This window comes from Myotis lucifugus, unplaced genomic scaffold, assembly GCF_000147115.1.
Source record: "Myotis lucifugus unplaced genomic scaffold, Myoluc2.0 scaffold_6, whole genome shotgun sequence".
In the NCBI taxonomy this organism is placed as follows: domain Eukaryota; kingdom Metazoa; phylum Chordata; class Mammalia; order Chiroptera; family Vespertilionidae; genus Myotis; species Myotis lucifugus.
The window spans coordinates 1,906,271-1,929,262 of record NW_005871054.1 but is presented as its reverse complement, the minus strand read 5'-3'; the positions used below and the strand labels follow the sequence as shown (position 1 = coordinate 1,929,262).

Sequence of the window (22,992 nt, the reverse complement as noted above, 5' to 3'; positions counted from 1 at the left end):
CCAGTTTTGGGACCCCTCGGGAAGAAAACCGCCCTCCTGGTTTAGGCCTGCTCCTGTGTTGGCAGGAGGGCCAGCCCAAATCCCTAGGGGCAGCCCCTGGTCCAGCTCAGAGGCAGGGCTGATTGGGGGAGTTGGGGCCACCCCCCCCTTTCAAGCACCAGAAGCAGGGCGGGATCAAGGAGGTTGCGGATCCCACCCCTCAGTCACGCTCAGGGTGGGGGCCGATTGGGGGGGTGGGGCACCCCCCCCCTGTCACACTCAAGGCCAGGGTCGATGGGGAGGGTTTCGGTGCCACCCCCTGTTACGCACAGAGCAGGGCCAATCAGGGGGTTTGGGCGCTGCCCCCCTGTCACGCACAGAGCAGGGCCCATCAGGGGGTTGGGGAGCTCCCCCCGTCATGCACAGAGCAGGGCCGATTAGGGGGTTGAGGAGCTCCCCCCTGTCACGCACAGAGCAGGACCCATCAGGGGGTTGGGGAGCTCCCCCCTGTCACGCACAGAGTAGGGCCCATCAGGGGGTTGGGGAGCTCCCCCCTGTCACGCACAGAGTAGGGCCGATAGGGAAGTTAGGGCACCGCCCCCTGTCACAGGCAGAGCAGGGAAGATCAGGGGGTTGGAGCACCGCCCTCTATCACCCACAGAGCAGGGCCGATCAGGGGGTTGGGGCGCTGCCCTCTATCACCCACAGAGCAGGGCCAATCAGGGGGTTGGGGCGCCGCCACTGTCACACTCAGGGCAGGGCCGATGGGGAGGTTATCGCTCTACCCCATCACACACAGAGCAGGGCCCGTGGGGGGAGGGGGGGCACTGCACCCTGTCACACACAGAGCAGGGCTGATCAGGGGGTTGGGGCGCCTTCCCCTGTCATGAACAGAGCAGGGCGGATACGGAGGTTGTGGTCCCGCCCCCTGTCACACACAGAGCTGCAGGGCGATCAGGGGGTTTGGGCGCTGCCCCCTGTCATGCTGATCCCGGTGCTGGGAGGCATATTACCCTTTTACTATATAGGATAGAGGCCTGGGGGCCGGCTGGTTTGCCCTGAAGGGTGTCCTGGATCAGGGTGGGGGTCCCCCTGGGGTGCCTGGCCAGTCTGGGTGAGGGGCTGAGGGCTGCTTTCAGGCTGGCGGTTGTTGACTGAAGCTCCCAACTGCTCCTTTTTTTTCTCTTTTTTTATTTTATTCTGGGCCAGCTTTAGCTCTGGCTCTAGCTCTGAGGCTTCGTATCTGGTTTGTTTGCCGTTCTATAATCGAAACAATGTATAACTTCAGCTCTGAGATCCCGGCTGAATGAAAGCTGGTTTCTGGGGTTTTGTTTAGCTTCTTATTTGCAACATAGTACATAGTTGCTTAGAGTTGCAACTCAGAGGCCGGCAAGTCAGGCGGGGAACGTTGGAGTCTGCAGTCACTGGAGCAAGCAAACCTCATGTTCGCTTCCAGCTGCCTGGCTGCCGGCCGCCATCTTGGCAGACAGTTAATTTGCATAAGAATATGCTGATTAGCCAATGGGAAGGGTAGTGGTCGTACGCCAATTACCATGTTTCTCTTTTATTAGTGTAGATACTTGTAGGATAGGAATTGCTGAGTTGTAAGGTATATGTGTTCAACTTTACAAGGTAATGTCAAATTACCCTCCAAAGTGCCTGATCAATTGAAATTCTCTCCTGCAGTGTAAGAGAGTTTGCATTGTTCTTATTAACACTTGGTATCGTCCAACATTTAAAAATATTTACCAATCTGGGAGTATGAAACTGCGGTTCAGATACATGAAGAAATATGCCAAAGGTAAAACAGTGAATAAGTGCTGGTGCCACATACAGTAGGCTGGATTTCAAAGAAATGGAAATATATATTGGTTGATTCTTTTTTATAACAATGAGAATAGTTATTAAAAATGGGAGCGAGATTTCTTAAGTGTAATAATGTTACATAAGAACTTCCTTAGGGCGAACTATTTCTGAAAGTGTGATTTTATTTATTTTATTTTTAATTTATTGATTTGAGAGAGAGAAGCATCAATTTGTTGTTCCACTTACTTATGCATTTATTGGTTGATTCTTGTATGTACTTTGACTGGTGATTGAAGCCAAAACCTTGGCATATCAGGATGATGCTCTAACCAACCGAGTTATCTGGCCATGGCCTGAAAGTGTGATTTTGGATTTAATTAGATCAGAATCACCTGGTAGTAGTGCGTTTTTTGGGGGGTTGGGGGTGATGGTAGTGAGGAGCGGAAGTACTTAATACTAGTACTTTTAGAAAACGCAGGACTCATCTCTAGATTTACTAATTTAGGATCTCTAGGAATGGGAGATAGGCATCAGAATTTTTAACAAGCTCGTCTAGTTTTATTTTTTGTTTTTTAATAAACCCTAGAGTTTAAGAACTGCTTTAGGGATTTTGAAAGTAATTCCCAAAATACTGCCTGATTTACTAATACACGTATAAACATGGGACCAGAGGCAGAAACTTAAACCTACACATATGTAATCACTCCTTATTGACTTTTGTCATCTAACTTCCTTTCTCTAAGAATTTATCTTACTATTTTTCTCTTATTATTGTCCTCTTGTCTAATCTGCATGCGATATGTTAGAATTAGGACTCTGGCATCAATAACGGTAATTCTCTCTAAACTTTCTCTGCCTGGCTGGCCCTTATTCCTTTAAAGAGGACTATGGGATGTAAAAGATATGCTCATATAGCAATGCAATCAGTTAATTCATTCTTTATAAAACTGTTGATAGCAATTATACCAGTCTTGGGTGGGTAAAGATTTGGACTCAATGGTTATAAATAGTGTAGATTTGTGGAGCTGGGGTTAGAGCTGTGAAAGATCCTCATGTTCTTCTCATTACTATCCCTTTTCAAGTCTATTTTCTACGCGATAACTAATTTTAAGGAGGAAAACAATGTCTGAGCTAGCTGAAGAATTAGTAGAAACACCATTCAGACCCCATTTCCCAAAGACACAGACTTTAATGAGATCTGTGATAATATCAGGAATGGATATTGTAGACTCAAAAGAACTGTATACTGCTTACCTGCCCAAATCTTATAAGCACTGTTTGTGTTATTGCTGAGCAAATTTTTGCTTTTAATTAAGTAGTATAGCTAATTGTGTTTAGAATTTGATAATTTTATTTCCTGTGGGTTTTTTTCAGACACACCAATTACCAAATACTTAAAAGTTCCCTAAGTTCAGCAGAAAACTGTTCTGCATAACTTTTATCTAAAAAATGAAGTAAACAGAATGTTAATCACCTAGACTCTAGATTTTGCAGGAATCATCCTTAAATTGGGCTTTCAAAATTATGTGCATTTCCAAGTTATCTTACATTTTATAGTTTTATTATCCTATATATTAAAAGCCTAGATCAGTGGTTCTCAACCTTCTGGCCCTTTAAATACAGTTCCTCATGTTGTGACCCAACCATAAAATTATTTTCGTTGCTACTTCATAACTGTAATGTTGCTACTGTTATGAATCGTAATGTAAATATCTGATATGCAGGATGGTCTTAGGCGACCCCTGTGAAAGGGTCGTTCGACTGCCAAAGGGGTCGCGACCCACAGGTTGAGAACGGCTGGCCCAAATGGTGTCGCGTGACATCGTCACAAGATGGTCACCACAAGATGGCCGGCAGGGGAGGCAGTTGGGGGCGAACAGGCCAGCAGGGGAGGGCAGTTGGGGGTGACCAGGCTGGCAGGGGAGGGCAGTTGGGGACGATCAGCCCGGCAGGGGAGCGGTTAGGGGGCGATCAGGCTTGCAGGCAGGCAAGCGGTTAGAAGCCAGCAGTCCTGCGTTGTGAGAGGGTGCAGGCCAGGCTGAGGGACACCCCCCTACCCATGCACAAATTTCGTACACCGGGCCTCTAGTTTGGTTATAAAATTAGATAATTACTATTAAGGGATCAATGTCATAATTTATGAAACAGATGTTTAACAAAATCTGAAAATAATATGTGGCACTTTGTATGTTATGCTTTCAAAAGAGGTTTTAAGTCGTATATTATATGTAGAAGTTGTTAGCTATTCAAAAGGTACAATAAGAGATTATTGTTCATATCAGTGTAATCAGTTGATACTCCCTGATTATACTTTTTCATTTTGCACATTGTCAGAACCTTGGACCTTAATCTTATTCTTTGATTGATAATAGGGACCAGGGAAAGATCACTTGTATTGTTTGGGATAGTCACATCTGTTCAACTTGATTCAGTTGAGGGTATTTGCATATTCTTAAGTATTTCTTCTGAGAGAACCTAAATCCTTCTCAAGTGCTTGATGCTTTTTGAAATTCATTCATAAGGTATCTACATGCACTAATAGTTCTGTATAATATTGCTGTGCATAATCTGACAGATAAGACCACATTTTAAAACAAGGTATTCTTTAGGGATGTTACATTACATTTTTTACTTGTTCTGCTGGTAGAAATGTCAAAAATTTTTAAAAGGCTGTTTCAGTGTTTTGATTAAATTATTATATCCCAATTTTAGACAAGTGTGTCAATCATAGGACAAATAAAGATTTATTAAATAATTCAAATGGTAATGGTAGTGTTTACTGCCTTGGTTGGAAAATTAAGTAATTTTATAGAAAACCAATGTAGAGCTTGAATGGATTTGTTTTATCTCCTTATTTTATAGGGAAGGTTACTGAGGCTCAAGATCATGTAGTTTGGAAATTAAGCCTTATTTTAGGTCTGAACTCTCAGACCAGTAAACTCTACAAAATGCTAGTTTATGACTTCTGGTTACATTAATGATGGTATGACCCCTGATTTACATTATTTACAAATTGTCCTAAAATTTCCCATATGATATTAACCAGTGCCACACCAATAAAATTAATTAAAAAACTAAAATTTTCCTTTGCCATTAGAACACATAATCAGGGATTATTATGTCTTATTCATTATAGCATTTCTCCAGAATTGACACCTTGTCTTTTTCATACTTAATACCCAATCATTATTTTGCTGTCCTGTTATCATTGTTCTCCTATGCTATTATTCTATAAAGGATAATTTTGAAATAAGATAGTTTATTAATGGAATGTTAAATACCTTTGATAGCAAATAGGTTTCATTTTGTGTTCTATTTTTGATGAATTGGCAATTGCTATGTGGAGAAGAATTTTTATATCTTCTGGGTTTGCTTAGCAGTGTCTGCCACTGGCATAGGATCGGAGAAACCAACTGTTTCTTCCTTGATATATGTGATCTTAGGAAAGAGAGAGAACTATAGACTAGAGTGATTAGAAAAGGCCCCAGGAAGAAATAAGGCTCAAAGTATGGGATAGAATTCAGTATTTATAGGCAGAATGAGGTAGAATGTTACCAAGGCTGGGTGTTTCCTTAAAAAGTATAGGCATTCAGAAAGGTTAATTAGGTTAATGTAACCTAATATCATTACTTTTACGTTATAATGTAGATAGGTTATATTAAATATAATCAAAGGAAGGAAAACAATTATTGAGAACTTTGATACCTGCCCCAGTGCTTTTTACAGGGGCCCTGGAGACTTTCTGTTCTAGTTTCCTTTCCTGAGTTATTGAGGGTTGTTAAGTCTTCCCCTATTTTTGCCTGTGTCAGCTCTCTCCAATTTTATATCTGCCTTACATATGTAAAAGTTGTGATAAACTCATTACAATTTTATTTCATTATTATGTTACAGAAATTCATTGGAGAAGGAAATCTCAATTGTTGTTTAATCATATTATTAAAATTGTATTTTAAAATATTTGGTTATAAAATAAATGACTCCAAATAACATAATTATTTTTTATCTTCCAGGAATCTCCTTCTGGTCGAAGGAAAGCTCTTGCTACTAGCAGCATCAACATGAAACAGTATGCAAGCCCTATGCCAACTCAGACTGATGTCAAGTTAAAATTCAAGCCATTATCTAAAAAAGTTGTATCTGCCACTCTCCAGTTTTCATTATCTTGCATTTTCCTCCGGGAAGGAAAAGCCACGTAAGTTTATTTTGTCCAAAAATCTGCTTCAGAGTGTGTTTTAAAACACTGTAGGTTTATAGCTTTGGACTCAGTATATTGGCAACAGTTGAGAACATCCTACCACATACCAATCATTCTTGCCATTCTTTGTTTCAGAGGCTGAATTAAATGAACTCCTTGTTATTTATAGCCTCTTATGACTGTAGAGAATGAACAATAATATAAAAGTGATTACAGAAAGTTTCAAATTTTATATTATAATTGTATATCATAGTATATCATACATGTTGGGGTTTTTTTTATATTTTAGTGTTTTCGGTGTAAGTGGTTGTCCTCTGAAATACAGACAGTTCAATTTGTGGAGCTGTTTGGTTCAGCTGAGATATGAGAGGAACCCAGAATGAAAAGTTTAGGATAAGAGTAATGAAAGAATTAAAGGAACCTTTGCCAGTTCATGTTTTTTGGCTCAGCCTTCCAAAAACTGTATAGCAAGATGTACAGGTAGGCACACTTTGTTATAATCACTATCCTTTTCAAAAATCACTTCTAAAGCTCTGACTAGGCATTGCACGAAGATAATTTCTATACCCAGTTCTAGTCTCCTAAAAGACTTAACATTATAGCTGGATAAAATGAGGTGAACATACCTAAAACAGGTTAAAAAAAAAAAAAGTAACATTCACTCTAGTTAAGTCATGGGGTAAGTTCATGTTTTGGGTATAGTGAAACCGTTAGTACCTATTTGGAGTGAAGATGGAAATGTAAATTTTACACCTTGACTTAAAAGGTGAGGGGGAAAAGGCACGTATAAACATTACAATCCAATCTGAATCACACTTCTGAATGTGTTTGACCTAGTGAAATGTGGTTACTATAATTGGTCATGTCTACTTAACTGATTAGACTGAATACTGTGCGTCAGAATGAGATGTTTGGCACTCATCTACAGGGCACAAGTGACTTGGTAGATAACATAAGCCTCTTCTCTGGAAAGTTTGCTTCTAAGTGAGTGTTGTACAGAGTGCAGAATGGAAGCATTAGTCTTTCATATCAAGACCTTAAATTGTAGACTTAAATATTGAGAAATTAAAAATAAAGACCTTACCCTGAAATCCAGGCCAAAAAGAAAGGTAAGGAAATAGAGAAAGAAGAGAGAAAACAAAATCAGAGAAGATCCTTTGAAGGTGGACTCCTTTCCAGTGGGCCGAGCAGTAAGTGAGTCAGTACCATTCACAGAAATACAGGTGAGAGGAAATTCAGTCAAACCAAGTATCTCAGTTTGAGTGAAGCATTCTCTCAAACACCCTAAATTCCCTCTTTCCTCCTTACCTTTCCCAAAGAAAAATGTTCAGGGTTAAAATATGAGGAAATTAAATAGGTAAAATTAAGCAAATTAGCATTTTAAGAATAATATATCTTGAAATGATCCCCATTGATAGGTGAGCAACTTGTAAGGCATTCATATAATGTAACATAACTTTTTTTGTTCATGCAGACTTTGTGTTACTAACTTATTTTAAAATGGGGAAATTATTTTAATTCTAAGCTTATATGAGATAAAATGCAAAGAATTTCAAAAAACCAGTTTAGTCTGCAAAGTCATTATATTTAGAAAAATGAATATTTACAAAAGAGATTTTGGTGTGTGTGTTTTTTTATTGTATTGTGCTAAAAACATGAGAAACTGTTTTAATTTGGCTTTCTGAGTTTTGAGGACGTATACCTGATTGAAATTTAGTTTGTATATGACATGTTAGGAATATGTTTCATTCACTGTAGTTTGTTTGAAATTTAAGATGAAAATGATAGATCAGGAAAACTTAAATTTTTTATGTTTACAGTATTTAATTTTAATTTTTCTTTTCATTTCTATTCTAATGTAAATTTCATAAATTTATATTTTAAATACTTCAATATAAAAACATTTATCAACTATATGGTCCAACTTATAATCAATCCAGGTCATTTTCTATCTTGTAATTCTTTTTTTTTTTAAATATATTTTATTGATTTTTTACAGAGAGGAAGGGGGAGGGATAGAGAGTTAGAAACATCAATGAAAGAGAAACATTAATCAGCTGCCTCCTGCACACCCCCCACTGGGGATGTGCCCGCAACCAAGGCACATGCCCTTGACCGGAATCCAACCTGGGACCCCTAAGTCCACAGGCCGACGCTCCATCCACTGAGCCAAACCGGTCAGGGCTCTATCTTGTAATTCTTAAAAAGACTAGACTTTGTCTTAAGGTGCTTTTTATATTACATTAATTCTTTAACTTTTGAACAAGTGTAGCCTCTTTCAGAAAAATGCACCTTTAAACAAGATTTAAATATAATTTACAGGGCTTTATTCTACTTCTTTTTCTTCTAGTTCACAAAACCAAAAGGGTTCATGGACTTCAGAATAAGAATTTCTATTTTAATTCCTTATGAAAATTTAAATATTTTAAAGTCTAGATCTCATCTGATTTGCCAATTATCTCCTTGTTTTATGAAACAAGTTTTTGTTTGCAGACTTCATGGTTAGGAAACCCTACTTTAATCCCATAGAGAAAATTTTAGTCTTCCATATGTCTGCAGCACAGAATTAATGTAACTCCTAACCAGTTAGTTTTTAATCCTGTTTGGTTTTTACTAATTAAACATGTTGTTTAAAAATTAATAAATGAATGTTTAGAGTTTTCAATAGTATTATATAGCTTTAAGAAGAATTATTAATGTACAAAAAAGGAGTATATTAATACTTTCTTAAGCATCAGTTCTTTTTCAAGTGATGTCATTTAATGAACTATGTATTATATTATAAATCATTGATGTAGGGATGAAGACATGCAAAGTTTGGCTAGTTTGATGAGTATGAAGCAGGCTGATATTGGGAATTTAGATGACTTTGAAGAAGATAATGAAGAAGATGATGAGAACCGAGTGGACCAAGAGGAAAAGGCAGCAAAAATTACAGGTTGGTTTTATTAAGCTGTAAGTTTATCTTTTTTTTTTTTGTAAAGTTGAAAGCTTATTCTTATTTCCCAGGAAACACAGTTTCACTAACAAGGCATTTTTTCTTCCTTAAGCCTTTATAATCTAACTAGAGGCCCGATGCATTAAATTGGTGCAAGAGTAGGCCTTCCTTCCCCTGGCTGCTGGCACAGGCTTCCCTCCGGCACCCGGGATCCGGGCTTCCCTCGCAAAGGGAGACCCTGCCCACCTGCTGCAGCCCACCGATCGGTGACGTGGGCCTCCCTCTTTGGGGCGATCGTGGAGCCCCCTGATTGATTGCCCCGCTAGTTGTTGGCCTGGGCCTCCCTCTGCAGGGCGATCATGGGGCGATGGCCGGGCCCCTGACCAATCGCATTACACCTGCCTTGGCTGGCCTGGCACCAGTGGGTGTCATAGCGTGGTCATCCGCATGGTCATCTGAAAGGTTGTTCTGCTGTTCAGTCGTTCGGTCAATTTGCATATTACACTTTTATTATATAGGATATTCCATTTAGCTCTCTGAAAACTTAGCATGTTGCTGGTAATAACAAATTTCAGCAGTTTAAGATCATGTCCAAATTTAGTTAAGAATACATAGAACTGCTGTAACCGGTTTGGCTCAGTGGATAGAGCGTCAGCCTGTGGACCGAAAGGTCCCAGGTTCGATTCCGGTCAAGGGCATGTATCTTGGTTGTGGGCACATCCCCAGTAGGGGGTGTGCAGGAGGCAGCTGATCGATGTTTCTCTCTCATCGATGTTTCTAACTCTCTATCCCTCTCCCTTCCTCTTTGTAAAAAATCAATAAAATATTTTTAAAAAAAAGAATACATAGAACTTTACTAGAACTACTAATTATAATATAAAGTAGCCTGAATATATTCATACTTATTTTGTCAATGTACGAATGAATCCTTTATAACAGTGGTTCTCTCAACCTTCTGGCCCTTTAAATACAGTTCCTCATGTTGTGACCCAACCATAAAATTATTTTCATTGCTACTTCATAACTGTAATGTTGCTACTGTTATGAATCGTAATGTAAATATCTGATATGCAGGATGGTCTTAGGCGACCCCTGTGAAAGGGTCGTTCAACCGCCAAAGGGGTCGCGACCCACAGGTTGAGAACCGCTGCTTTATAAATAAAGAAATGAGAATTTGCATTAGCTACCTTCTCCTAGTACATGGATGTTTTATCTTATATCTAGAAGCTTCCATGCAATTATTCATTATAGTTGGTTTGATCAAACTACTAAAATGTTAAGTGATTAGAACCTCTTTGTATTAATTGGTCAATAAGTACTTATTGGCAATCTGGCTATCACACTTAAGGAATTGATGATATGCCTTTATTATTGGAGTGAAAATAAAGCACTAAATATATATACATCTGGCAAAATTTCAAGACAAGAATGATTAAATAAGGCATACTGATCAATTACAACACCTCCTCTAGCCCCTTCTGGCTATTATTTTTATTTCAATAACATTTTGGGGTTTCCCCCTCCCCACCCCCAATAATTAATGCTGACATTTGTGTTATGTTTAAATGATGTCAGCACCAATTATATAATTATTTTTAAAATGCCATGTCTTTCCTGTCTTTGAGATCTCTGTTTTATTTGGCTAGCTGGAGTACTTCAAGTTGGTGTTTTTCTGCTACCACCACCAGTGACCTTCTGCCTGTCCTTCAAATTTTAATTCTGTTGCCACATAGTCTGAGAAGCCTTTCATGCCAACTCCCCACTTAAGCTTGACCACTCCATCCTTATGCTAATACTATACCATTTACAAATGCAGGCATTTTTTTTATAGCATGAGTTTTTATAATTCCAGTGAGATATAATTTAATCTTTTAATTGGAGGATACAGTTCTTCTTTGTTAATGGCTTTTAGTTAAAACTAATTATCAGTTAGACATTAGTACCATAAGTAGGAATAAAATACCCACACATTTACATAGCTATTTTGAGCTATATTGTATTGTTTTAATCATAATAATAGGAAAAATTAATGATAACAGTATATCACAAGTTCTGTGCTGGTTGAAAGGAAAAGAAAGAACATTATTTTTTAGGAAAATACAGATTTAATGAAGGCATTCAATAATAATTAGATTTTATAGTTCATTGTCTTAGTTCATTTGGCCTGCTGTAACAAAATACAATAGATTGGATAGCCTATAAACAGCAGAAATGTATTTCTCACAATTCTGGTGGCTGGAAGTCTGAAAGGGTGCTCGCATGTTCTTATGAGATCCCTCTTCTGGGTCAAAGACTCCTTATTGTATTCCTCATATTGTGGAAATGGGCAGGGTTGTTCTTTTGGGCCTTTTCTATAAGAGCATTAATGTCATTCATAAGGGCTCCATTGTCATGACCTAATCACACCATCCAAAGGACCCATCTCCTAATACTATCACATTGGGAATTAGGATTTCAACATATGAATTTTGGGAGACACAGACATTCATACCATAGCAACTATTATTTCTTAAACATACATATATACCTTATTTTTTAAAATATATTTTATTGATTTTTTACAGAGAGGAAGGGAGAGGGATAGAGAGTTAGAAACATCGATGAGAGAGAAACATCGATCAGCTGCCTCCTGGACACCCCCTACTGGGGATGTGCCCGCAACCAAGGTACATGCCCCTAACCAGAATCGAACCTGGGACCCTTGAGTCCGCAGGCCGATGCTCTATCCACTGAGCCAAACCGGTTAGGGCATACCTTATTTTTTAAAATTTCTTTTCTTCATTGATTAAGGTATTACATATGTGTCCTTATCCCCCCATTGCCCCCCCCACCCCACCCCCCACATGTGCCCTCAACCCCCTAGTGCAGTGATGGCGAACCTTTTGAGCTCGGCGTGTCAGCATTTTGAAAAACCCTAACTTAACTCTGGTGCCGTGTCACATATAGAAATTTTTTGATATTTGCAACCATAGTAAAACAAAGACGTATTTTTGATATTTATTTTATATATTTAAAAGCCATTTAACAAAGAAAAATCAACCAAAAAAATGAGTTCGCGTGTCACCTCTGACATTCGTGTCATAGGTTCGCCATCACTGCCCTAGTGTCTGTGTCCATTGGTTAGGCTTATATGCATGCATACAAGTCCTTTGGTTAATCTCTCCCCTTTCCCCCCACCCTCCCCTGCCTTCCCTCTGAGGTTTGACGGTCTGATTGATGCTTCTCTGTCTCTGGATCTGTTTTTGTTCATCAGTTTATGTTGTTCATTATATTCCACAAATGAGTGAGATCATGTGATATTTATCTTTCTCCAACTGACTTATTTCACTTAGCATAATGCTCTCCAGGTCCATCCATGCTCATGCAAATGGTAGGAGTTCCTTCCTTTTACAGCAGCGTAGTATTCCATTGTGTAGATGTACCACAGTCTTTTAATCCACTCATCTGCTGATGGGCACTTAGGCTGTTTCCAAATCTTAGCTATTGTAAATTGTGCTGCTATGAACATAGGTGTGCATATATCCTTTCTAATTGGTGGTTCTAGTTTTGGGAAACCATAAAAATCTTAGAGGAATCCATAGGTAGCAAAATCTCAGACATATGCCGTAGCAATATCTTCACCGATACAGCTCCTAGGGCAATGGAAACTAGGGACTAGTTTTATTTTTATTTCAAAATAAAAAGCTTCTGCACAGCAAAAGAAACTATCAACAAAACAACAAGAAAGCCCACTTCATGGGAGAACATATTTGCCAATGTTATCTCTGATAAGGGTTTAATCTCCTAATCTCCAACATTTACAGGGAACTTAACAAAAGGAAGAAGATAAACAAACCAATCAAAAAATGGCAATGCCCCTAAATATACCTTATTTTTTAAAATTTCTGCCAAAGGAGTAACTTCTTTTTAGATAGTCTAAAATTCTTCAGTCCTAATTGAAAAAATTGGTTTAATATAACTTGTGATGATTCAATATTTCTTTGGAATGTTACCATTATTTATACAGTATATTTCTTTTCCCTATTTTATGAAATACTATGTTCTAATCCTTTTTTCATCTCTAGCTTCTAGCACATTGTCTAGAACATACTGAGAATTTAATATATGTTAACTGAAAGGTCATAAGTAAATGAATTGGGGCTTCCCTCCTATTGTAGCCCATATTGATAACTCTGGCTTATTATCTTATTGAATTCATTTTTACCTTTAATCATGTACTACCTTATACAGGGTAGTGTGGTCCCATTTTATGGCAGGAATGGGATCAGGAGGAGACACATAATTCAAACCTTAAATAATTCAAGACTAGTTTTCCAAAGTAATGAATGTAAAATGTGTGTTGAAGGAGCAAAGATAGATGGGGACCATGGGTGATTAGATGCACATTCTAAGTAAATCCATAATTATTGTAATAAATTTTTGCTTTGATGTTGCATTTTTCCCATCTGTATTTTCTATTATATTTTCAGAGTACAGTCACTTAATAGCACAGCATTTCATGGCAGTTGTTTGGTGTCCTAAGTTGCATTTTTTTAGCACATGCAAATTCCATTTCAAAGTTATTAACTTTCAAGAATTATTTTGTTAAGCATCAGCACTACTACTATAAAAATGTTTGAGTAAAGTAGTTTTAAGATAATAAATATATTACAAAATTAACGGCAGTACTGTTAAAATAATAGCTGAAGTAAACAAAACAAATGTTTTGTAAACATGATACAAATAAAGTATGGGTATTTTTATTTACCAGCTAAAGTGGCAATAACTTAAAGCACAGCTTACAGTCACTCATCCTTTCTGCTCTGAAATTGTTGACACAGTTTTTTAAAAGGAAGGAATGATTATTTTAGATTCTGTCTATATTATATCTTTATATTACAATGTAAATACATAAAAAATGCAATCACATTATATCAATACAATTATATAGGTATATTATTACCCAACTAAGTTGCAACCTTCTTGAAGAAACAGATTGTTACAATTATTTTGTGTATCTCTTAGATTGACACCTAGAGGCTATTCATGTAGTCAGTGATTTCTTATGGAACATTGCTATAAGGCAGTAGTAATTAACATAATATATCTTCTGAAATTACAGTCTTTTCTAAAAGAAAAGTAAATTCATTGTATCTATACTTGGACTAATCAAATGTCTCTACCCTTTTCTGTCTGAGGCAGAATTCATGGCTAACTGTATACATTTTGGGACTGGCTTTTATTGAAGCTTTTATTGATGCTACATGTATAGCTGCATTCAACAGAAGTGTAGCACCAGTGAATGGGCAAGGGAATTTTGAATTGTAATTGGAAAAATAACTGAAATATAGTGGGAGTGATAGACCTTGGTGTTAAAGAAACAAAGCCTTTTAATGAAAAGTTTACTTTCATAATCATATGAAATTTTATAATACTGTAGCCTGTATTAGAAATTGTTTATGGTTTCAAAATAATCTGTACCTCCATCTATACAGCAACTTCACAGTGCTTGAACCAAACTTTGGTAATATGATCATCATTGGTAAGCGTGTTGAATATTTGAACACACAACAAGAAGAGAAAGAGAAAGACTCCTGCATAAATGTCAAAGTCCTATTGAATACAGCTCAGAAAATCAGGTTTAACTGAAACAGTTTATAGCAAAACATTATCAGGGAAACCAGATATTATCAGACACTTGCTTCCCTGTTATATTTGTAGTTGTTGCAGAGATCACCAAATATTCTCTGCAGGCTTCACCACACATTCAGACTCTCATGACCTGAATAGGTCAAACTTGCATTGGATTCACTTACAGCAGTTCTCAACCTATGGGTCGCGACCCCTTTGGCGGTTGAACGACCCTTTCACAGGGGTCGCCTAAGACCATCCTGCGTATCAGATATTTACATTACGATTCATAACAGTAGCAACATTACAGTTATGAAGTAGCAACGAAAATAATTTTATGGTTGGGTCACAACATGAGGAACTGTATTTAAAGGGCCAGAAGGTTGAGAACCACTGAAGGATATTGTACAGGAAACACCATGACAGCAGAGCATTCATCTTTTACTGGGGTCCTCACAGCAGCCCACGTGCTATTCTTTGACCTCTGTACTCACATGATAACTTGAGTACAAGGGGACAAGAGCCACATAGTTACATCATGGATTACCTTAGAATCTTTATGCTGTTCAAGAGCTGATATCGTTTATAACAGTTTGATAAGCATAATTTCTCAGGTCCGCGTAAGGGACATGCCCAGTTATTAGGCTCTATAATCAGAGAAGCTGAAACTATGGCCTTCCATATAGAGTCCTCGAATCCTGATGCAATTTATAAATCAGGATTCATTTTTACCATAAGTAATGTGCCTGTTGTTTGTTCATCTTTTTCTTTTAGTTGGTAAAGTTAATTTGGGGGGAGGAAGAGAGAGTGATATACTGGCTACCTTCAAGGAACATAATCTTATAGTATAGGGTGTAGTAGAAGAGATTACAGTTCATATTTGAGGAGCTAGAGTTGATTATGGTATGACTCAGCCCTCTGAGATTAAATGTCCTACTTACTAAGGCTGTGAATGGCCATAAGTAGGTCTCCCTCCTTTCATTTGAAGGTTCCTTAGAATAAACTTGGGACTCTGGTCAGAGAATACATCCATTAATTTGCTTCTGGTTTTTACCTGAGCATATACCCTGCAGTACCTGGGAGACTCATAAGCAAAGTCATAGGATTATTGTGGACTCTATAAAGTTTTAAAAAGGCAACATATTCTGGAGATCTGTGTAAAGAATGAGAATTTCTGGAGTACTTCATCTGTTTGTTAGGTGGAAAGTAGGGTAGAAACAGAGAGATGGGGTTATTTCTGATTTTTTGAGCTAAAAGGCTAAGGCACCACAGCTACCTCCTTTTTAAAGGATTTTGAGACCTAGAATAAGAGACTGGAGTCAGCAAGAATATCTCATCCGAGTGTTCAGATCTCAAATATGTCACCTCAGAGAATAGAAGTGGCAGAAGATACAGATTATAAATTTATCCTACTTTCTGTTTCACTCTTAAACTGTAATGCTGCTTTGTTTTTACTAATGACAGCTGAACATTCTCTGTCATCCCCCTCAGGACTTAGAATTCTGCAAATACTGAGAGCCCATTTCACAGAGTCAGAATGGAAGTGAGATCTGAAGAAGTTAGAAGCTCTCCAATATTTACTTAGGGTAGGAACCAGGAGACAAATAATATTTTAAGTACCAATAAATATTTGCTGAGGATTTGTCCTAGGAATGCAAGATTGGTTTAACCATATTAATAGAAGGAGTAAAACCATATAATTATCTCAAAGGAACATTTGACAAAATTCCATACCAAGTTTCTCAGCAAAGTTTTATTATAAGGGAATTATCTTAATTTTGATAAAAGCATCTGTGGAAAGCTGCAGCTAACATCATACCTAATGGTGAAACCCTGAACACTTTCCTCCTAAGATTGGAAACAAGGCAAGGATATTTGCTCTCGCCGCTTATATTCAACATTATTCTGGCAATCCTAGCCCAGCACAGGACATAAGATCAATGTAGGAAAATATGTATTTTTATATATGAACAACTAACATTTGGAAAATGAAATTAACAAAATAATTTTATTTGTAATGGAGGCTAAACATAACATAGCCTTCTTAGAAATAAAAGATGTGAAAACTATAATACATTATTAAAAGTAATTAATGAGAGAAATTAATAAATGGAGAGAAATTCTTTGTTCACATATTAGAAGGCAATATTGTTAAGATGTCATTTGTACTCATATTGATCTGTAATTCAACTCAATGCCATTAATAATCCTACCAGGCTTTTTAAAAAAATAAAAATTGAAAAGCTGATTCTAAAATATATTTGGAAATGCAACCTGAATAACCAAAATAATCTTGAAAAAGAGAAGAATTATTATTCTAGTACTACCTTACATCAAGATTTTCTTTAAGATTTACTTAAAGCTATGATAATTAAGATAGTGTGGTATTGGCATATAACAGATTAATGGAACAAAACAGAGAGTCCTGAAAAACCCAAACATATTTGGTCAATTGATTTTCAACAAAAGTACAGTATAATTCAATGAAGAAAAGAAAGTATTTTCAACAAGTGATGCTAAACACCTCCAGATGTCCTTGTGGAAAAAATGAGCCCCAATTCATACTTCACAGCATACCCAAACATTAACTCAAGATAGATTATAGACCTAAATGTGAACAAAGAATCGTTATTCATTTATTAAGGTCTTCTTTAATTACCTTCAGAAGGTCGCTGGTTTGATTCCTGGTCAGAGCACATATCCAGGTTGTGGGTTCAATCCCCAGGCGGGGTGCATACAGGAGGCAACCGATCAATGTTTCTCTCTCACATTGGTGTTTCTCTCTCTCTCTCTCCCCCCCCCCTCCCTCTCCATCCATCCCCCCTCCCTTCCTCTCTCTCTAAAATCAATAAAAACATATTTTAAGAAAATGTTTATGGGCTAAAGCAGTGATGGCGAACCTTTTGAGCTCGGCGTGTCAGCATTTTGAAAAACCCTAACTTAACTCTGGTGCCGTGTCACATATAGAAATTTTTTGATATTTGCAACCATAGTAAAACAAAGACTTATATTTTTGATATTTATTTTATATATTTAAAAGCCATTTAACAAAGAAAAATCAACCAAAAAAATGAGTTCATGTGTCACCTCTGACACGCGTGTCATAGGTTCGCCATCACTGGGCTAAAGCCTGTGGAAAAAGTAACATCTTTTGAATCTCAATTTCTGCCAGGAAGTTGAAATGTTACCATCTTAAAATGAGATATCCTTGTACTGAATTTTGTTATACTTTGAAGAGAAGAATGACGAACATGCAAGATTTGCAGGTATCTTATCGTTTCAGGCAACTTATTATTTTGTTAACTCAGCTACTGACTTTCCTCAAGGGAAAAGCCCCCCACTCTTTGTGCCACCGCCCCCTCCCCCATTTTTTATTCAGTGTGATCATCTCTGGTAGTCAATTTCTATCTTCTTTTGCCTTCCTAACAGTAAAGAAGAGTCTCAAATTACTTGACCGTTTGCTTCGATTGCCTGCCCCTGATTTAGTTTTCCTTCTCATTCTCACCACTGTTGAAGCAAGTTCAGATTGACACACTGTTACCATAACTAAATGTGCTTAGTATGGGTTTATTGCTCAGTTTGAGAAGAATAGGGTAGAAATTTGTGCTTTAACATAGCATTATTAGCATTTTTCAAACATGTAAATTTTTGGCAAAATAGTGTTTTACGAGTAATAAAGTATTATATAAGTATACTAGAGGACCAGTGCATGAAATACGAACACGGGTAGGGTCCCTAGCCTGGCCGGTGATGAGGGCCAATCGGGGCCTTCCGGCTGCCGGCCGGAGCCTCCCTTCCCCAGCTGCCAGCTGGAGCCTCCCTTCCCTGGGTGCCGGCTGCCAGTCGGGGCCTGCCTTCCTTCTGTGCCACCCCCTGGTGGTCAGCACACATCATAGTGAGCAATCAAACTCCCGATCTCCCAGTTGAACTCCCAAGGGGACACTTTGCATATTAGCTTTTTATACATATAGATTGGTCCAGGGAATTTTTTTTTTTTTTTTTTTTTTTTTTTTTGGTCAGGCTAGTATATTACTGGGAAAGCTTCCCACTTAAAAAAATAAAAATCTGGGAATAAATTTTTGTTGTAAATCTCCTTTTCATTTATTTAACTTTCACCCCTGATTATAAATGTGAAAAATATTGACTGTGGAAAATTTGTAAGAAACAGGAAAATACTTTTTTAAAAGGAGAAATATATAACAAAATTATGCCCACATATACAACTGCCAATTGAATTATTTCCATGAGAGGCACCTGTAGGTAGGTATGGCCAAACCGAATAGCCCCCATGCCATGCTAGAACTACTATTCACAAAATCACCCAAGACAAAAACCTGGAAATTATCCTTGATTCCTTTCCCCATACCCTGTGTCAAACTAACTATCAAATGTTTCTTCTTATTCTTTAGTTAGCAATATTTATTGTGTGCCTCTCCTCATGGAGTAGTGATGCTGAACTACTTATCTTTGCTTCCTATGCTGTTTTTTTTTTTTCAATGATGCCACCATGTTGAGCCTGGACTGATGTTTCTAAAATGTGCATTTGATCTTTCAATGGATTCCCAGAGCTGTCAAAGTAAAGTTTACATTCTTTAGTTTGGCCACAAGAACTTTCATAAGAACATTCATCAGCCTCATTTTATTCCATTCCCCATCTCTGGCATCTTAAGCCCCAAACAACTTGCAGTTCCACAAATATGTCATGTTCTTATTTGCAGTGCCCTCCATTTTCTTTTTTATTTTAATAGTAATGTCTGTTTGTCTAATTTAGCTCACATCTGAGTAAGTTCAGAAGGTATTCCTGACCTCAAAGTCTCTCTTCTAGTTTCACATAGCCTATGAAGCATATCTCAATCATAACATGTATCATATTTATCATACACTGTGTATTGCTTTACTTGTCTATCTGTCCCTCAAACATATACAGCCATGAGGGCAGGTACTATTACAGGCATTTAATAGGTACTTAATAAATGTTTATTAGATAGATAAATGGTATTTCTTTGGAGTTTGCTTCTTGTTATGATTTGGATTAACATTTGTTTGCATACCAAATAAAGGGAACATTGGTATAGATTATTAAAATGACCTTCCCCCTGTTAATATGAATGAAAGTTCTAGAAGCAGAAGTTCTAGGATTTAAGTAAGTTATGAATAGGTAAAACTAGGATAGGAAGGAAAACTTAGTGAAGTGAATGGAAAGAAGAAATTACTTTGGATTAGTTAATGAGGAAATGGTTATCATTGTTTTTAGATATTACTGAAAGCATGATGATGAGGAAATACTCTAAACATCCCCCAAAATTAAAATGTAAATAATTTAGTCATGTAATAGAGTCATCTTAATAGTATTTAAATAAATGCCCACATTGTACCTAAAACTATAGAACAGTATTAACCCTACCAGACCGCTGTACCGATTTTTCGGTAATTTCCAAATCTGCCGCTATACTGCTGTACCTAATTTTCGGTACTTTGCCTAGACCTATTTTCTACAATGTCTCCAAGTTCCATCTTATTCTAACCACTTGTTTGCATGTAACTAACATTTTTCTATATCATATTGGTTTTTTCTCTTTAATGCTCAGGAGCCACAGGTATAGGGGACAGTTAGGTTCAGGGCCTCAGGTCTGGTATGGTTAATGATCTGAATGTAAGGACCAAGTCTAATGTTTCTTCAGTATTCCCTGTAATGCTCATTATATAATATGTTTAAATAAATTATTGATTTCTACTTTCATTGAGATTACAACTAAGAATATAAAATAATAAAAATGTGTAATAAACTGAAAATCTTTGGGCGTTATTTTTAAATGTTTTAACTAAGTAATTGTACATTTGGGGATATAATGTAAATGATACTAACATATGTGATAAAATGTGGATATTCAAAGAATACCTCAGGATATTTATGAGAATTAATTCTGATAACATATGTAAAGTCCTTCCTACTGCTCAATAAATATTAGATGTTATTATTAACATTTTTTCATATTTTCGATGTTAAAGACAAACCATTTGCAAAATTTTTAAAATACATAACTAGTAATGAGTGGAAATAAATCAATTATGTGCTGGTAATCACTTAACACTGATCTTTGACTCTATTATATTTTCCTAAAAATTATAATGCAATAGAGTCACCTTAATAGTATTTAAATAAATGCCCACATTATACCTAAACGTGGTAGGGACAGTGACTAGTAGTTGGAGGTAGGGGATCTAACATGAATGAATTCTACCTACTGAGAAATTTGCTAGGCTGGTTTGAGTCAGAGTGGAGATTAAAACTATTGGCAGAGCCAAACCGTTTTGGCTCAGTGGATAGAGCGTCGGCCTGCGGACTGAGGGGTCCCGGGTTCGATTCCGGTCAAGGGCATGTACCTTGGTTGCAGGCACATCCCCAGTGGGAGTGTGCAGGAGGCAGCTGGTTGATGTTTCTCTCTCATCGATGTTTCTAACTCTCTATCCCTCTCCCTTCCTCTCTGTAAAAAATCAATAAAATATATTTAAAAAAATAAAAAATAAAACTATTGGCAGAATAAAATGGAAGAAGAGTCTGACTATTCATCTCTTATTCAAATCCAAATGCAGAGTTTAGTTGGTATTGTGTTTACTCCTTATTTTCTATGGTTTACTTTTACTATCTCAAGCAATTTTATTCATGCAAAATATATGTTCTCATTCCAACAGGGAAATAACTTGGTCAACTTTTCATATGTATTTAGCTCAGAGATCTAAAAAATAACACATATTTCTGACCATCTAATATCTAGTAGTCATTTATTGTCTGTTTCAATATTAATTTCTATCTTTACAGAAGGTAAATTCCACAAGGACAATACCATATCTGCTTTTTTTCATCCTTGTGTATCAAGCATAGTACTTGACACAGCGTGGTAAATAAATATTTGTTGAACAACTACCAAATGGGATGAAGGCAACCTTATTACACTGTGTATTGTGTTGCTTGGGTCAAATAAAATTTATAATGTACAGTTAGATTTACAATGTTAATAACATTTTTAATGCTGAATTTACAACTTTTTTCTATTTCTAATTATTTTCTTACTTTCCCATTTGAATGATCTGGATCTGTTTGGTTTGTCCTAATTACCTAAATTATTCCCAGGTTTTAACTTTGGAAACAGCAAGAATTAACTAGAATACTCTAGTGGGCACTTTTTCACCCAATGAGTTATAATCTCATATACAGATAATTGTCTGTGTAATTCATGTAAAAATTTTATTCACATAAAATATGAATTTTTATTTTAAGATTTTTCTACCTATCCCTGTCTTTTTTGTTCTGTCTCTTATTGAATAAATTATAAGGTTCCCTAAAACAAATTCTCAAGAGTTCCCTTAAAAGACAAATTCCTTAGAAAAAGGAGTAGAAAATAGTAGCTATTGCCTTTCTCTTATTTTGTGCTGATTTTTAAACTCTAGAACATGAATAAGTGCTTATTATGTTCATTATTCATGTAGATGTAATCTAAAAACCTTTAGTTTAAATTTGTAATATTATAAATAATATTATATATATACATATTTTTTTGTGTGTTAGCAGAGGATACTTTTTATTCTGTTTTTAACATATGCATTTAAAACACTATTTTACAAATGCAAAATGTGGTTGCTGAAAGCCATTGCCATTCTCTTGGGTTATTATCTTTGTTTTGTGTTTATTAACATAGTTCTTATATTACTAATATAAGTTTTGACAATAAACTGTTTTCTATCTTTAATGGTACAACATAACTTTAAGTTAAATGCTTCTGTTAAAGTTCATCAAAATAACATTCTCTGAATGTATTCTCTTGATAACCAAACATCCCCTCTCTGTCTTTTTGAGTAACAGCATGCTTCTACAGCTCTTTAATTAAATGACCTTACCTTACATTTGTCTCGACTGGCTTCTGTTTACAGAAATTGTAAACCAATTGAATGCTCTGAGCAGCTTAGATGAAGATCAAGATGACTGCATAAAGCAAGCAAATATGCCTTCAGCTAAATCAGCCAGTTCCTCTGAAGGTCTAAGAGCTTTCTTCCTTTCTTTCTGCTTCTGACTGCCTTTATTTACTGTGACCTGCTACCTCTTGACTTCTGCCTATACTTAGCTGTCAGTTTTGTCTTCGTGCTTTTCCTTGGATGTTTTCTTTGGTAATTTGTAGTACACCAACAGGCAACAACATAACAGAACTTGCCATCTTTAGCAAAGCCTTATATCAAGATTCTCATTAGGTAGTGATTTTAGAACATCTTATAAGATAATAATTGGTCATGTAATACGGCCATACTTCTTCAGCTACTGTATATATTGTAACTTTTACTTTTAAAAAATAGTTTCTTAGATTAAACCCATTTGAATTATTTATATTTAGGAGTGAAGGATGTTTTACTAAAAAATGTGTCAGTACTTTTTCATTAGATAAAATTAAATTCAGATGAAAGTTTCTCTAGT

At 36.7% G+C, this 22,992-nt stretch overlaps 1 protein-coding gene across 1 annotated transcript in view; it reads left to right on the top strand.

Annotated features, from left to right (window-relative positions):
- The window catches only part of EHBP1 (EH domain binding protein 1), a 276,286-nt gene that overhangs the window by 72,104 nt on the left and 181,190 nt on the right, over positions 1 to 22,992 (top strand). Inside the window, exons 5-6 of the mRNA XM_023745988.1 lie at positions 5,796 to 5,977; positions 8,779 to 8,918. Of these exons, the coding sequence (XP_023601756.1) occupies positions 5,796 to 5,977; positions 8,779 to 8,918 (322 nt within the window). The remainder of the gene's footprint in view (positions 1 to 5,795; positions 5,978 to 8,778; positions 8,919 to 22,992) is intronic.